The 17,366-nt window shown below is 31.4% G+C and overlaps 2 protein-coding genes across 2 annotated transcripts; both read left to right on the top strand.

Annotated features, from left to right (window-relative positions):
• Positions 1 to 751: 751 nt before the first annotated feature.
• On the top strand, positions 752 to 7,422 carry LOC100782345 (probable zinc metalloprotease EGY1, chloroplastic). Its single transcript, XM_003548639.5, has 10 exons — positions 752 to 1,276; positions 1,923 to 2,384; positions 2,546 to 2,686; positions 3,420 to 3,521; positions 3,880 to 4,091; positions 5,153 to 5,203; positions 5,326 to 5,395; positions 6,615 to 6,683; positions 7,014 to 7,064; positions 7,179 to 7,422. Exons 1-10 carry the CDS (start codon positions 923 to 925, stop codon positions 7,335 to 7,337), a joined length of 1,671 nt encoding a protein of 556 aa, XP_003548687.1. The 5' UTR covers positions 752 to 922; the 3' UTR covers positions 7,338 to 7,422.
• A 4,613-nt stretch (positions 7,423 to 12,035) lies between these two features.
• LOC100784486 (phosphoribosylglycinamide formyltransferase, chloroplastic) lies at positions 12,036 to 14,801 on the top strand. Its single transcript, XM_003548640.5, has 7 exons — positions 12,036 to 12,275; positions 12,484 to 13,045; positions 13,318 to 13,420; positions 13,507 to 13,683; positions 13,788 to 13,914; positions 14,126 to 14,253; positions 14,369 to 14,801. Exons 2-6 carry the CDS (start codon positions 12,616 to 12,618, stop codon positions 14,237 to 14,239), a joined length of 951 nt encoding a protein of 316 aa, XP_003548688.1. The 5' UTR covers positions 12,036 to 12,275; positions 12,484 to 12,615; the 3' UTR covers positions 14,240 to 14,253; positions 14,369 to 14,801.
• The last annotated feature ends 2,565 nt before the right edge of the window (positions 14,802 to 17,366 follow it).

Consider the following 17,366-nt stretch of genomic DNA (forward strand, 5'->3'; position numbering starts at 1 on the left):
TCTAACTCTTTAAAATCATCCAAAGTTTTTTCAAATTAACAAAAATTAAATTAGTGGAATTTAAAATTGAATCAAATCATCTCTAAACTGTAAAATCGACCCAATAAAATTGAAAATCATAAAACAAAAAATCTAAAAAATTAGATATTTTTTTATTTGGTTTGATTTCCAAATCTAGTTTAAAAACTGAAACAAATCATATATTTTTTTAAAAAAATTCATGATATCATCCTATTATAACCAACAATGTATATTAAGTTTGTTGAATCTTATTATAAATACTTTAACATTCATATTAATTAATTATGATTCAATGAAATCTTTTGTGTATACATTTCTAAATTATTTTTCAATTTTTAAAAAATATATTCACTATCCTCTTTTTAAAAACAAATATTTATCTTTCTTTATTCTTTATCACCTAAATCCATATTATTGATTTTTACATATCTATTATTAGTTTTTTTGAGTGGATATTCATTAAAATAAATAAAGGTATTTTTTATAATTTTATTTTTAAAATTAAACTACCCCTTCCATTCCATGGCATAGTTATTAGTTTATTTAGTTAATTAGTAGTTAAATAAAAGAAATTGGTAAGTTGTTACTGCAAGTTCGTTAATGGATGAGTATGATACAAGAAAAAAAAAAAAAAAAGAAGATACTTCATAGTTCATACAGCAACCATAAACACAAGACAAGGGAAAAGATATTTAATCAAATTTTATTTTTTGTACAATTTTTATATACTTAATATTATTTTTATCCAAAGGCCGCAAGCAACCACATCCAAACCAAAAAAACCTCCAACGACATTACAGCGTTCAATCTCAAACCTTCAAACGACGGTCACACACAACACAATCCATGCCATTCTGAAACGCTTCTTCTTTTGCTTGAACGACCGTCGTTTCGTTCCGAAATGGGGACTCTAACGAGTTGCAGTTTCATGCCTCTGAACTCGGAGTTTCGCCGCGCCTTCAGGGAGAGGATTCAGTGCCACAAGCTCACGCGCTTGAGGGGCACCTCCTGCTTCTTCTCACGCGCGCGAGTACCCAAATGGGGCAAGTCGAAGCTCCCCAATTTCGATAGCCTTAGGAGTTTTGCTACTAAGAACGACAACAGCGACGGCGACAAGGACAACAGCAACCACGTTGGAGCCGCCGGAGAGGAAAGTGGCGGCGACGATTCTAAATCAAATGTTACGACGACGATGGCCGAAGAAGAGAGAGGGTTCACTTCGGAGAAATCGACGCCTCCTTCCACTTCTCACAGGGTGAGTCATTATTTGCAAAAACAAAAAAAATGATTTTTGAATTCATTGCTAGGATTCGTTTATTTATGTTTACGTAGCTTCAATTCAATTTGTTGTTTTTTTATTCATATGAAGGAGTTGAACTCCGAGAAGTTTAGAACTACTCACATTCTGCTGCTCAACCTCAATTTAATTTAATTTATTTACTGTAGAATTATGGAACTCCTGTAGTTTGTTTGAAAATTGAGATTTAATAATCATATGTGGACAAAACCTAATGACAAATGTGGAGTAAGTAGCCACTTTACTTCACAATTCACAGTCCTTTCCTTGAGGACTTTTGAGGGGAGTTTTTTTAAAGGGCAATACTTTGATGCACTTCTTTAAGTGATTTTGGTGTTGTTCTCCGATGAGAATTGGAATTTCATCTTGGTAATTTGCGTAACAAAGGTTTGCATTAAAGGTCAACATAGATTATTGAGGGAAGACTCCAATTTTGATTAGACAATAAAACCAAAAGCACTATGCATGGACTAATTGGAAGTTGACAGCAGAGTTTGAGTGCTATAATTTCTATTTAGTAACACATATTCTGTTGCATTTTATGCATGTGAATTGTCGGTTGTGATTATTGATTGTCATGTTTGGCATCATTTTACTTCTTCAGTCGTCTTTGTCGTCGCTTGGACCAGCATACAACACTTTTCAAGTTGATTCTTTCAAACTTATTGAGCTCCTTGGGCCTGAGAAGGTTGATCCTGCTGATGTAAAGCTGATCAAGGATAAGCTTTTTGGGTATTCGACCTTCTGGGTGACGAAAGAGGAGCCTTTTGGAGACTTGGGAGAAGGCATTCTTTTCATTGGGAATTTAAGGGGGAAGAGAGAAGATGTTTTTGCCAAACTCCAGAATCAGCTAGTTGAGGTCACGGGTGATAAGTACAACCTTTTTATGGTGGAGGAACCCAATGCGGACAGTCCTGATCCACGTGGTGGGCCACGTGTTAGCTTTGGTTTGCTGCGGAAGGAGGTTTCTGAGCCAGGGCCGACGACACTTTGGCAATATGTCATTGCATTGCTGTTGTTTCTCCTAACTATTGGTTCCTCAGTGGAGCTAGGAATTGCATCTCAGGTAGGCTAGTGATTGATAGCCTTTGCACATCAGACGATGATTGATAAATGTTTGTGAGCAACACTGTTTCTATAGTCTCTCTCTCTAAATGTCAATAATTGCATTGCTGTCTTCTGTCATTTCTCGATATTTTGTTGATGCCATGCTTTTTGGTTAATCAGATCAACAGACTTCCTCCAGAAGTTGTGAAATATTTCACAGATCCAGATGCTGTTGAAGCTCCAGATATGGAGCTTCTATTTCCATTTGTTGACTCGGCTTTACCTTTAGCATATGGTGTCTTGGGGGTTCTTCTGTTTCATGTAAGCATTTCATTTTTTTTTTGGCATTTTTTTAATATAATTGTAATAAAATTGAATTTATCTTCTGCATTACAACAAATTGGAGTGAGTTTCATTCGAAGAATAGTCTGGGATTCTCGTCTTTTGCTTTTATTAGACTTAGTTTCTTCAATATAGAAATGTGGGATTTGAATGATCTAATAAACTTACTACTGTTTAAACTATTGGCTTCATCAAGTAAACTTTATGTTGGTGGCTTGGTGCAAAGTAATTTGTGCAGAGGTGCTGTGATGAAGATGACACCTATGATAATGGATTATAAGCAAATTAATACCCTATAATTTTTAGTCTCTATTCTCTCCTTTTCTCTTCTTTTACCTAAACTCTATAATTTACACAATACTGTTATGCAATCTGCCATAAGAATCTATCTATCTATCTAGTATTGTTGCCAACTATGTTGATTGACTCACTTTTGGCAATGTATGACAGCAGTCAGAAGTTTCTGTTAGTTTGCAGATTCATATAATCCACTTTTATACATATATTTGCTGTCAAATGTTGTACAAGTAGGAATACCTGCAACATGTGCTGTGTTGAAGGTCACTTATTTATTTATTTTCTATGCGACTATGCCCAATGGCCCGATGCATTATTTGTTTAATTTTCTCTCTATGTATTTGTACTAAATTCCATAAATTTCCCTTATTGCTTCTTTGTATATATTCTACCTGATGGATATGACTATATGCAGGAGGTTGGACACTTTCTAGCAGCATTTCCTAAACAAGTAAAATTAAGCATACCTTTCTTCATTCCAAACATCACACTTGGCAGCTTTGGTGCTATTACACAGGTGAGATTATCAATTTTTTCTTACCAGTCACTTCTGTATTGAATTTGCGACTATTGGCTGAAGCTATTATAATAACATGCTTATAGTATTAATGGTTTGGATAGAAGTATGGTACTTGATAGAACATTATGGCGGAAGTTGATCCATGTAGCCGACCCCACCTAGTGGGATAAGGCGTTGTTGTTGTTGTTGTTGTTGTTGTTGATCTTTTGCATAGATTTACAAGTAACTCATTTATTCAGATCATGTAAATATAATGCATCCATTTACCATTCAAATAGTCATCAATAGTATCTTTTAACTGTGTATCTATTCTATTCTATTGCTACTAAATATGACAAATGCTATGACATTGTAGTTTAAATCCATCCTTCCAGATAGAAGTACACAAGTAGACATATCACTTGCAGGTCCCTTTGCTGGTGCTGTATTATCATTTTCGATGTTTGCTGTTGGTCTTCTTCTCTCATCAAATCCAGATACAACAGGAGATTTGGTGCAAGTACCTAGCTTGTTGTTTCAAGGTTCCTTGCTTCTTGGATTGATCAGTAGAGCAACCCTTGGTTATGCGTATGTCCCCTTCCTTCCACAATTTTTTAATGATTAAGAATATAATTAGCTAAACATAAGTCCAGTGCTTGTGATTTTCTGTCATTAATTTAGTTAATATACAATACTTGGATGAAAAAAATGGATCATTACATTTAGGGGATTTTCCAAACTAAGCTGTTTCTAAGTGTTTGACATGACTTATTGTAGCCCATGGTTTTAGGTAGTGTTTGGCCTGGTACTATTTTTAGAGCTTAAAAGCTATTTAATGTTAAAGTTTTAATAAGAGCTTTAAATTTTAATATAAAATTGATTGGTAATTTTATAAAAGTTACTTTTAAGTTGAAAATTGTTGGGTAGTGCTTCCTTGGATCTTGAGATTTGAAATAAATGCCCTGTTTGGATAAATTTCCAATAAACATGGTATCAGAGCCTGTAGCCATCTTGGTTCTCATCTATTCTAGTAGGCTCGTCTATTTTGGCAGACATTCGTGGAGGGGGGGAGGTGTTAGGAAGTCTCAATCGTTTGTCTCAACTCTTAGGGTGTAGTTTATATATCTATTGGACAACTTCACTTAGCACCAATTGATTTTAAGATGAAATCTAGTAGAATTAAACTTCTCCCATAAGTTAAAATTAGCTCATAATCTATTTTATAGAACCTTTCTTAGCTTCTACAAAAGTTGATTTTAAGTTTTTAACTTGTATGAAAGTTAATTTTAACTTATGGCAGAAGCTTAATTCATTTTACTTTTTGGTTTTCTTCTTCTATAAATGTTTCTTGAGAAATTTTATCCAAATAAACCCAAAGAAGGAAAAGGAGAAGTAGAAGCCAAAAGCTCCGAAAACGAGCTTTTTTAATAAAAACTCTTTTTTTCAAACTTTTCTTTATTAAAGAAGCTACTTTTTTAGAAGCTCTTTTTTCTGAAAACTTTGTTCAGTCCAACTTTTCCTTTTCAGAAGAGAAACTCAAAATAAGTTGGGCCAAACACTACCTTAGTTACTTAGTATGTAACTTGGAATTGATGCTTATGTATGTATGTTTTTTATTCTGATTGCTATTTCCTAATGTCAATGTGCAGAGCAATGCATGCTGCAACAGTTCCAATTCACCCTCTTGTGATTGCAGGCTGGTAATTCAACTCTTCCTCCTGTAATCTAATTTACTTTCATTGACAACAAACAGACTCTTCTTGATCAGTCATTTTCCGTAACATATGCCTGCCTTTTTTATTTAATTATTATGAATTTTCAGGTGTGGCTTAACCATACAAGCTTTTAACATGCTTCCAGTGGGGTGCCTTGATGGTGGAAGAGCAGTGCAGGTATCTTGTTTCACCTGTTAAGCTTTAAGTGGTGAAATATACATTGCTTACTATATTTTTCATCCCTTAAAGTTATTTGGGACAATATTTAAGTTACAGGAAAAATATTGTCTGTCTATATTCAATTTTAAACTAAAATCTTCTCAGCATTCATCAATCCCAATTATGGTAATAGGAAAGCAACATAATGCAATGATCATTTAGGGCCTTAGCTTCATTCAACGACAATGTTTTGAGAATTTTTGAAATTGTAGTAGATGCCATTCTTAGGAGTTAAAGCTCCACTGAGCTGATTTTTGATAGGTAACTATTTCAAGGCTAACTGTGGGGCACCTTTTTTAAATTGGGGATATAGAAGGGACCTAATTATTTGTATTTGTCCCTTTAAACATGCTTAATATTAAAAGGGAAGGACATTATTATGACATGGCTTTCCCCATTTCAGATTGTAATGAGTAAAGTAGGGATCCAGGGACCCTTTTACATGCACTTGAATAATAACATATATACATTGTTATGGTAGTTTGGTATAGGAGGTAAAGGGAAGACTTTGAAGAATAAAACTCTCTATGTAAGATTCATGCCATGATTTCTAGGTTATTAATGATGATTGATGACTGTTTCGTACATTTTGGTTTACCTCCTCTGTCCACAGGGGTTGCCTAAGTTCAAAACTCAAACCAGCTTTAATTCATATTTCATATATACTTTTTATGACATGAATTATAATAATGATTTGATGTTATGAGGTGATATTATATTGAGCTTACGTATAAAATTTACAACGTATGACATGGACATGTATAAGTTTTTGTTGGAGGATGTGAATTTGTACTCTTTGGTTCTCCTTCTATGTGTCCCCAGGGGTCACACAAGTTCAAAATTCAAACCAGCTTTAATTCATATTTCGTATGTATTTTTTATGACTAGTGATAATGATTTGATGTTAAAATGTAATATTATATTGAGCATAGGTATAAAATTTACAACCTATGACATGGAGATATATACAATTTTTTATTACAAGATGTGAATATATTGAATTTGCACACATGAATATTCTCATTCATATGATTAGGCATCTTAATATTGCTAGCATGCAAAAAACATCACCCTTTTCTAATTTTTCTAAATTATCTAATTTGATGGGGTGAGCGTTATAATTAAGGTCCTTAGTGCTGTAAAAAGAAAATGCTAACTCTGTTACATGTTTTTGCAGGGTGCTTTTGGAAAAAATGCGCTAGTGGGCTTTGGTTTAACAACATATACATTGCTTGGATTAGGAGTGGTAATGTCTGATCTTTGCTTAGATTAAACAAAGCATATATATAGTTGTTCAATAACATTGTTAAAGCTCAACCATTATATAATTTAGTTTCAGAGTCATCATGGGTATTTATCACCAGTCTTTTGTTTATATTCCAATTTACTAACACTCTCTCTAGGCCCTTCCTAAAAGGAAATAGGGCATGCGTGCACTAATAAAAAAGTTGGAGTCCCTAGTTCCTCATTGTTTAGTCATTTTCTTGATTTATTACAGTAATTTATAATTTATTGTTTTCCATTCTTTTTATTATTATTAAAGTTGCATTTTTTTTTCTTTTACTCTTTTCAACAGCTTGGTGGACCTCTTTCACTTCCTTGGGGACTTTATGTTTTGTTATGTCAGGTATGCAAATACTTGTCTTGAATTTGAAAGGAAATGATGAAGTTAATTGTTTTTGCAATTATTTCTGAAGAGTGTTTTTTTTTTTTCTTCTTCTTCTTCTTCTTCTTTTCTCAGAGGGCACCGGAGAAACCATGCTTAAATGATGTGACAGAGGTTGGAACATGGAGAAAGGCACTTGTGGCAATTGCTATTTTTCTTGTTGTCTTGACTCTTGTTCCTGTTGGGGATGAGCTTGCAGAGGAACTGGGTATAGGTCTTGTAACTGCATTTTGATGTTTATTTATGTGTACACTAAGGCCATTTTTAATTAAAATTGAGTAGTGAAATATATATATATATAGGTAATATCGTTACCAAAGAAGCCCAATTCAATTACAATATATATGCGATCCCTCGTAATAAAACCTTCCTTTACTTTATTAGGCAAAAGAAATAATTTTTGGGAGAAAAACGTAAAACATCCAATTTTCTCCTTTGCTTTGAAAAGAAGATTGAAAATTATCTTTTTCCCAAAAAAAAAAAATATCGAAAATTACCATGTCTATTCTTATTAGGGAAATTGTAGTTTAGTTTGCATAAGGTCGTTTTATGGTGGCCTTCTTGCTGTAGAGTACTAGCATGTTTCGATACCCTTGGAGTGTCCGAAAAAGAGTACCATTTGGCATTATATTTACTTCTCATGTTTTGGATAATCTTTGGAGTTTAAAAGGTAATCTTTCAAAGAGTAAATATAATTTTGAAAAAAAGATGTTTCTTTTAGCTGGAATATATAGGTTATTCATTAGTTTATCATCTTTTGAAGATAGCATTGATTTTACTTGTTGTAACAACAATAGTAGAAATAGTCTTTTCTGATATGAAAATTATGAAGAATAGGTTGCATAATCGAATGAGAGATGTATTGATGAATAATTGTCTGCTCACTTATATTTAAGAGATATGTTATATGGGAGATGTATTGTTGAATAATTATCTCGTCACTTATATTAAGAGATATGTTCAATAACGTTGATAATGAATTGATCTTTTAATGATACCAAAATATGAAATCAAATAGAAGACAATTGTGAGCTATGTGATTTATTAGATTAGCTTAATTAAAATTTAGCATTCATGTCTTTATCTTTGCATATGATAATTATTATTATATTTATTTTTAAAGTAGTTTGTCCCTACTATCTCTGCTCCTAGGTTTGCCCGTGACTAGAATCATACAACCCTATACAACCCTATCATAAGGAACAATCCTTCCCTCACCCAATAGCTAATACAAGGCATTCTTAACATCCAGTAATATCCTTTCTGTTAAATATAATATAACTCAAAGGGGATAATATAGAGAGAGAAGTAGAGAAAAATAAAGTTTAGAGACAAGAGACAATGATAGTTATGTGTATTTTTTCCAAGAAGAGTAGTTTATTTATAGATACAAAAGATATTTAGGAAGTTACAAGAGATAAATAAAAATAAGGATAAATCATAAAAGATAAAGAAATATATGAACAAGTGAACAACCACAAATAGATTATTATTCATAACACTTCCCCTTGGATGTTTAGTATCTAAGAATGTCCCCCATTAAAACCTTATTAGGAAAACCCTATGGGATAGAAACCTAGTGAAGAAAAAAGAATACATCATCCTTCAATATGTTATCACCTGACTCATTAAAAATTTTATCAAAAAAATCCAATGAGACAAAATCATGATAAAGGAAAAAAATGAAGAACATGTTTATTTCTTCTCCTCATGCAAATAATCATCATTAAGATGAAAAAATCCAATTTTGTGAGTCAATTGCTCAAAAGCTTCCTTGATAATGACTTTGTAAAGAAACCTTCTAGATTCTCATGTGAACAAACTTATTGAACATTTATATCACCATTCTTTTGAAGATCATAAATAAAAAAAGAAGTTTGGTAAAATATGTTTTGTTCTATCTCTTTTAATGTACTCTTCTTTCGACTGGATAAACACATGTAACACTGTCTTCACATATGATCATCGATACTATTTTTTCTCATGTTTGGCTAAATTTTTGCATGATTAGTTGATGTGCCTATTTTGGCTTGTTTAAGATATTATCATGAAATTGTTGTAGCACCTGATGTAAACTTATGACATATCATTAAGAGGATTTGACAAATAACCTCTAAAATAATGAAGTGATTTTAAGGATAAAATTCAATTATACATAGTTAATATAAAGATTTTTATGCTTATTAAAAAATATAAAAAGATGGTTATATTATCAACTTTTAGAAAATATTTTTGACATGATTTTTAAAATAATTATAATAAAAAATATTTTATTATAACGATAATTTATGATTGAATAATTGAATTAAAATGTAATTTTTTATATTATAAGTAATTCTAATTAAATTTACATTGTCCCCTTTAAAAGTATTTTTCCTTTTTTATGCAAGCAAAATTAATTCTCTAAAATTTTTTTCTAGAACAATTTCTAAACACATTGTTTTTTTAAAAACCTAATTGCTTCTTGAGTCTCCTTAAAATTCAAATAAGAAACAAAATTAAAATGCATGTCGTCAATGCGGCCATTTTTAATATTGTGATATATTGTTGTTATTAATTAGTAATATTTTTAATATATATATATATATATATATATATATTTAAATTAAAGTTAGAATGAAATGTTTTTGAAAAAAAATGATATGCCAAAAAGTATAAAGATTGTAATAAAAAGTATAAAAAATAATTTGATTTTTTTTTTCAAACTACTTTTTGATGAACAAAAAGAGTTTGATCCTATCTATTACTAAAAAATATAGATATCTCTATTTTTATTTTCCTTCACATAACACATGGATGTTACTCTTAGGCGGTGCTGTCATATCCCATGTATTTATTATTTATTGTGTTGTTCTCTTTCTCTTTTTCAGTTTTCCAAAATTCTCATCTTTATTCCTGTGTAAGCAAATTGTCAACAATATAAGATAATTGAAGCCATATAATTGGATCAACAATTTATTTATTAAAAAATGAATAAAAATAACTTATAAATTTTGATAGTTTTACTCTCTCTAATTATAATTTAATAAATAAATAATAGGTACACAAATTATATTTTTATTTAATCATAAAATTATTGTATATGATAAATTTATTAATTTATATAATAATTATTTTATAAGTTATAATTATGATTGATTAATGATACAAAAACTTTTACAAAAATCAAACTTTTGAATTAATTTTCATATAAAATTTCTTATACTACTAAAATTGTTGTATCTATTATTATATCTCTGAATTTGAATAAGGAGGTTATTCCGTGATATTAGACCGTCTTATCAAACTATACTCTTTTATATATTTATATACTCTTTTAAATTGGTGTTTTTGCTAACCTACTTTTATATATTTACTATATAGATTAAATTATAAAAAAATATTTTTAATGATGAGAAATCACTTCAAATAAATTGTGATACCATTAACACAAAAAATAACATAAACTAAAAATATATTTTAAAAAATTTGTAGGACTAATAAAAACAAATTATTTTTTGAAGGTTATAAGTTAAATTTAAATTTTTTTTATGTTTGATTAACTTTCATATAAAATTTCTCATACTACTAAAACTGATCTATCTATATTTAAGGAGTATTAGAAAGTCTGGTGATATTTGAATCTCATCAAACTACTATATTCTTTTGTATATTTATATACTCTTTTAAACTGCTGTTTTTGTTAGCCTACTCTTTTATATATTTACTATATAAATTAAATTATAAAAAATATTTTTAATGATGAAAAATCACTTAAAATAAATTTTGATACCATTAACACAAAAAATTTATATAAAATTATTTTTAATGATGAGAAATCACTTCAAATAAATTGTGATGTCATTTACACAAAAAAATCTATATAAAATTATTTTTAATGATGAGAAATCACTTCAAATAAATTATGATACTATTAACACAAAGAATAAGAAAAACTCAAAATAACTTTTAAAAAGTTTGTAGAACTAATAAAAAAACTATTTTTTGAAGGAATAAAAAAAATAATTATCAAATTTTAAAAAATTCCCTACTACTAAAATGTATAGGAAAAGAAAATATTTATAGTAAAACAAACAAACTACTACATTAAGGGTGTGTGTCCTTTACTGAAAAAAGAGTATAAATGAAAGAAAAATTAACAATAAAATAACATGGGACTTATGGACCCTAAAAATTAAATATTATATATTAAATACTATATATTTAAAAAATATATATAATATTGTTTATATTTTAAAAAATAAATTATATGTTAAAATCAAGTTAATTCACGAAATATCAAACATTTTTAAATTATATAAAATTGATGAAATTTTTTGTTTTACTAGAAAGCTGGGGAGCAGAAAAAATGTGCTTTGGGTTAGTATTCCTGATTTAGTAAGCAAATTTAAGTATCTGATAATTGTTAAATAATTGTATTTTGATAATAGAAAATAAGGCAAAATTGTCTTTAAAAATAATTATTTGGCAGTTATTTGCGCTTAAATATTAAAAAAATGATGTTTTGTTGAATTTTGGCTGCAAATATAAAAGCCGGAGGCGTAACAAGCAAAAAAGTCAGGAAAATTGAAGAAAATAAGAAAATCTGAAGTAGGCCCAACCCAATATGTAGCTATAAATAGAGAGTCACACCATTAAGAGACCCCTCTCCTTGGGTTTCATTCACTCCCTTTCTTTCACCCATCTAAAGCCCTTCAACGGTGGCCTATACATGCATTAGTTTTAAGAGTTAGTCCAGAGGGTAACGTTTTAGGCAGATAAGGCAAATCGGTTCCTAATATCATTTTATCTAGAATTTATCTTTTATCTTCTAATTTTATCTTTAAATATCTTGTTTTTTCTTTTCTCTTTTAATTTTATTTTTAAATATCTTATTTTTCTTTACCTTATCTTCTATCTTTCTTTATCTTTTATTTTAAATTTTTATGTGTTGCTTTTAAATTGAATTTGTTAATCTAAATACAAAGTCTCTGTGACAATTTGGTACACTGCGAACGACTTAACGGTATCATTTTCTCAAAAGATATAACTCCTTTCGAACCTTTTTTCTCGTTAAAATTGCCCACATTATGACCCCGCCCCAGAGTGTTCTTCTTCGTTCACAACACTTGAGTCGCTAACTTTTCATTCTCCAATTCACCACTCGCTTCATATGCACGCACAGTTGTTAAGGTTTGTGCTTCTGCTGTTCAGTTTTTGACAAATTGTTGCTGTCGATTTTGGAATTATGATTCTGTTGTTTGGGAATATTTTGCGTTTAGCCTCAGAAGAATTATTTTTTTCGGTTTGCTTCTTTAGTTTTATGTTTCTTTTGTCTATTTTTCTCCTTTCAATATTTACTAATTGATCCTCGTTTCTTTGTGATGCTTTGGAATTTTAGACAAACTTGACACAAGCGCACCATATAATCAACATCTTGAAGAGCTTGCTGTGTTGTTCCTTTTGCCCCCCCTTCAACGAAACTGTACTAATTAAATAAGATTTGTGATTTTTTGTTCAAATTAAAATCTCCATGGAAGGTCGACAGATTCTTTCCAGATTCTGTCCAAAATCATCTTCAGTGTCATCTATTCCAATTGTGAAGCAGCAATACTCTCTAAAGTTCCCTCTTTTACCTTCTTCATCGTCGCATCTTTCTAGTCAATCTCAGAATCTCGATGTTCCTAGCAGAGCTGTCCATCCTATCAGCATTGTGCACAAAGAAGTGTGTTCTAGTTCTTGGAGGAGGATATGGTGTAGTAGTAGTAGTAGTAGTAGTAGTAGTAGTAGTAGTGCTGCAGAACCAAAGGAGGGCCATGAGGTAACGGCTCAGGTCACGGTGGGAAGGAAAAAGCTAGCAGTTTTCGTGTCTGGTGGAGGATCCAACTTCAGAGCCATTCACGAGGCCTCCAAAAGGGGATCACTTCATGGAGATGTTCTTGTGTTGGTCACAAATAAAAGTGGTAATGCTCTGTCTTACTACCCCTTTACTTTCATATTTGCCCTTTTGTGTCATCATTTTGCTTAGCTAAATTCTTGCTTAGTTGATATTACTCACTTGATTAAGATTTGCATGCCTTCAAGGATAATATTTATTACTCCCGTGGCTAGAAGAAGCAAGCTTCTTTGTGTGACATGAGATGTTTGGTCTATGTTTTGATTTACCTTTTTATTTTGAGCCTTGGTTGACTAAAAATTCCTTCTTTGTTCTTTCTTTCTTTTATTTTAACACCAGATTGTGGAGGTGCGGGGTATGCAAGAAATAACGGTATCCCAGTTATATTGTACCCTAAAGCAAAGGATGAATCCAATCCAAGTGACCTTGTTGAGACACTAAGGTCAGATGCTTCTTTACTTCATATTCTGCAATCGTATTTAACTTTATGTGGTTAAATTATTAACATAGAATACATTTTTTAATCAGGAAATTCAAGGTTGATTTTATTCTTTTAGCTGGATACCTCAAACTTATACCAGTGGAATTGATCCGAGCTTACGAAAGATCTATATTCAACATTCATCCATCACTTCTTCCAGCTTTTGGAGGCAAGGGCTTTTATGGCATGAAAGTGCATAAAGCAGTAATTGCTTCTGGAGCAAGGTTTACTTCTCTTGAAATATCTGGAGCATGTTTCTTCAGTGAAACACTGTTGTAGTTGGTTCTTGATTAGTTATCTGTGCTTTTTTTTTTTCCGTGTTGGTTAGGTTTTCAGGTCCTACGATTCATTTTGTTGATGAACACTATGATACAGGGCGTATCCTTGCACAGCGTGTTGTCCCTGTGCTTGCCAATGATACTGCTGAAGAGTTGGCTGCAAGGGTTCTCAAAGAGGTAATGACAGACTATATCATTTATCAGCTCCAAAAAATGGTGGCATTTTAAACTATTGAATAGTTTTAATCCTGAATGAAATTCAAAAAATATATTTGTGATATGAAGCATTCATGAACCTTGACATTTTTTGCAATCAAAAGGCTAGCAATTTCACTGACTGCCAAGATGGACTGAATTGATCACTGTTTATTTTTATTTCCAAATTTAGGAGCACCAATTATATGTGGAGGTGGTGGAGGCTTTATGTGAAGAGCGTGTGGTTTGGAGGAAAGATGGTGTTCCTCTCATACAAAGCAAAGAAAACCCCAATGAGTTTCGCTGATAATCATTGATATGGTATGAAATTCACTTTTAATTTTCTTTGAATGTTGTAAAATTATTTGTATATTCTACCTCATCTTTTTATTATGATTAAGCCTTACAACTGATGGGACTTTTGTTTCTGTTGTAGGGGATTTTGGTTGGAGGTTTTGCTTATGAAATCTTCGCACTTACCCCAAATACAGTTAATGAATTGTAATTATTAGGTAGGTAATTTCTGGTGCACTCATGTTGTCCCAAATCCAAAAATGTAATAACTAGGAAGTCACAAACTTTTTCCTGATCTGTTCTGCTCAAACTGTTAATGTGCTCTCGGTGGATTTTAAAATCGTGTCACTGGTCATATTTTTGGAGTCTTTCATTCCGCTTACAAGATTCCATTTACGTATCATGATTGTTCTCCAAAATAAAGAAATTATCTACTGCACTATTTGGATAAGAATTTTGATGTGCTGTTAGACATTTTATCCTAATTTATAATTACTGAGTCTGTAGAGCATAAGCAAATGGAACTGTCTCTGAATGCCAAAGCTTCTACGGCTATGCTCCTGTCCTTTGCTACCCATTTATTTACAAGTATTCTCGTACTACTTTAGTTAAACTGATTGCGTTCCAATTAAGAACTGATTCGTAATGTGGAAAGTTGTCATTCAAGGTTATTTTTTCACTTTCTTAAAAAGCAAAATCCTAAATATCAGTGACACTATTAAATCCGAGTGCAAAGAGCCAAGGAAAACGTTAACTCTCTGAATAACGGGATATGAGACTATTTTAAATTAAATCTCTTTTTTGAAAATGTTCAGATTCGTATCTCTTTACTAGTGTAAATAGAAGCCTCTGCTCAAGTGGAAATCATACTAGACATAAATTAGAAAAGCTAGCTTAACAATAGATTGGTCACGGTGTGAATAGTGTAAAGTCTTCACACAATTGAAATAAAATTTTGTTGTTTCAAGAAAACATGAGTACAAAATTCTAAATTTCTGTATTTATTGTTGTTGTAATATATTTTAAATGCAAAATAGATTTTATTATTTTGCTGCAAGTGTTAGAAACACTCCTTTATAACTATAAAAAGGAAAGTACAGTCCAAGGGAAGATATTCTTTTGACCAAGCACCTCTGTTACTAAAAAAGAAAGAATGGTGGACACACAACCATAAACGGAAACAATAGCCTTGCTTGAACCTTGTGTGATATGAGAACCATAGCTTGGGGGTGATCCACTAAGGAAGAAAACAAAGTGGACTGGAAGAAAATTGAATACGCGACAAAGAAGCTGAGATGACGATGCGCATAAAAAAACACTCAGAGTGACAAAATAATGTTTGGGTGAGAAGAGCAACAAGGGAATCTTCTATGCCCAAAAAACGCTAATTGCAAAATTATTAAAAGTATAAAAGAAAAACAAGAATTGGGTTAAAAAAATAGATGGTAGATTAGAGGAGGACAATGTTTTTGAGATTGCTTGACTGCCTTTCGTATCATTCACAAAACTTGCTCCTCTTTCTCTCCTCTATCAAATAAAATTTCTATTTCACCATCCATACTCTGTCAATATTATGAATGGTGAAATACAAACTTTATTTAGTAGAGTAGAAAGGGAAACAACTTATGTGGATGATATGAAAGACAATTAAGAAATCTCAAACACACCATTCTCCTCTAAGGTACCATCTCTTTTTGAACCCAATTCTTGTTTTTCTTTTCTGTTTCTAATGATTTTGCAATTTGCATTTAGGATTTTCTGTGCACTAGATCACTTACTGTTGATAGATATACCAAAGTGAAGTATAATACCAAGTGAAGATATTCTTCTAACCTAGAAAACCTGTTTCTACAAAGCAAGAATGGTGGAGACACAACCACGAACAGGAACAACAACCTTGCTTGAACCTCGTATGATATGGGAATCATAGCTTGGTGATGGTCCACTAAAGAAGAAGAAAACAAAGTGGATGGGAAGAAAAATTAAATATGCTACAAAGAAACTGAGATGTCGATGATGAAATAAAATCCCAATTCTCTATAAAGCGCATAAAAAACACTCAGAGTGACAAAATAATGCCTGAGTGAAAAGAGCAACAGGAGAATTGCCTATGCTCGAAAACGCTACTTGCAAAATTATTAAAACCGAATGAGAAAAACAATCAGAAAAAGAGATGGTACATTAGAGGAGAATGGTGTTTTTGAGATTGCTTGACTGTCATTCATAGCATTCACATAATTAAGTTGCTCCCCTTTTTACCAAATAAAATTTCCATTTCACCATTCATTCTCTTCCAATATCATGAATGGTGAAATATAAATTTTATTTGGTAGAGTAGAATGGGGAACAACTTATGTGAATGATATGAAGTGCCGTCAAGAAATTTCAAATACACCATTCTCCTCTAACGTACCGTCTATTTTAATTTGAACCCAATTCTTGTTTTTCTTTTCTGCTTCTAATGATTTTGCAATTTGCATTTAGGATTTTCTGTGCACCAGATCACTTACTGTTGATACATAAACCAAAGTGAAGTATAATACCAAGTGAGGATATTCTTCTAACCAAGCAAGCCTGTTGATACAATGGTGGAGACACAACCATAAACCGGAACAACAACCTTGCTCGAACCTCGGATGATATGGGAACCATAGCTTGGTGATGGTCCACTAAAGAAGAAGACAACAAAGTGGATTGGAAAAAAAATTGAATACGCTACAAAGAAGTTGAGACAACCATGACGAAATTATAACTCAATTCTCTAGAAAACACATAAAAAACACTCATAGTGACAAAATAATGCCTAAGAGAGAAGAGCAACAGAAGAATCATTTATGCCTGAAAAGGCTAATTGCAGAATTATTAATAACAGAAAAGAAAAACAAGAATTAGATTTAGAAAAGAGATGGTATATTAGAGGAGGATGTTGTTTTTGAGATTGTTTGATTGCCCTTCATATTATTAACATAAGTTGTTTCGTTTTCCACCCTCTACCAAATACTTTCCCAATATTATCAATGGTGAAATGTAAACTTTATTTGGTTGACATTAAAAAGGAAAGCAACTTACGTAAATGATATGAAGGGCGGTCAAGAAATCTCAAAAACACCATTCTCGTCGAAGGTACTATCTCTTTTTTT

This window comes from Glycine max, chromosome 16, assembly GCF_000004515.6.
Source record: "Glycine max cultivar Williams 82 chromosome 16, Glycine_max_v4.0, whole genome shotgun sequence".
Lineage (NCBI taxonomy): Eukaryota > Viridiplantae > Streptophyta > Magnoliopsida > Fabales > Fabaceae > Glycine > Glycine max.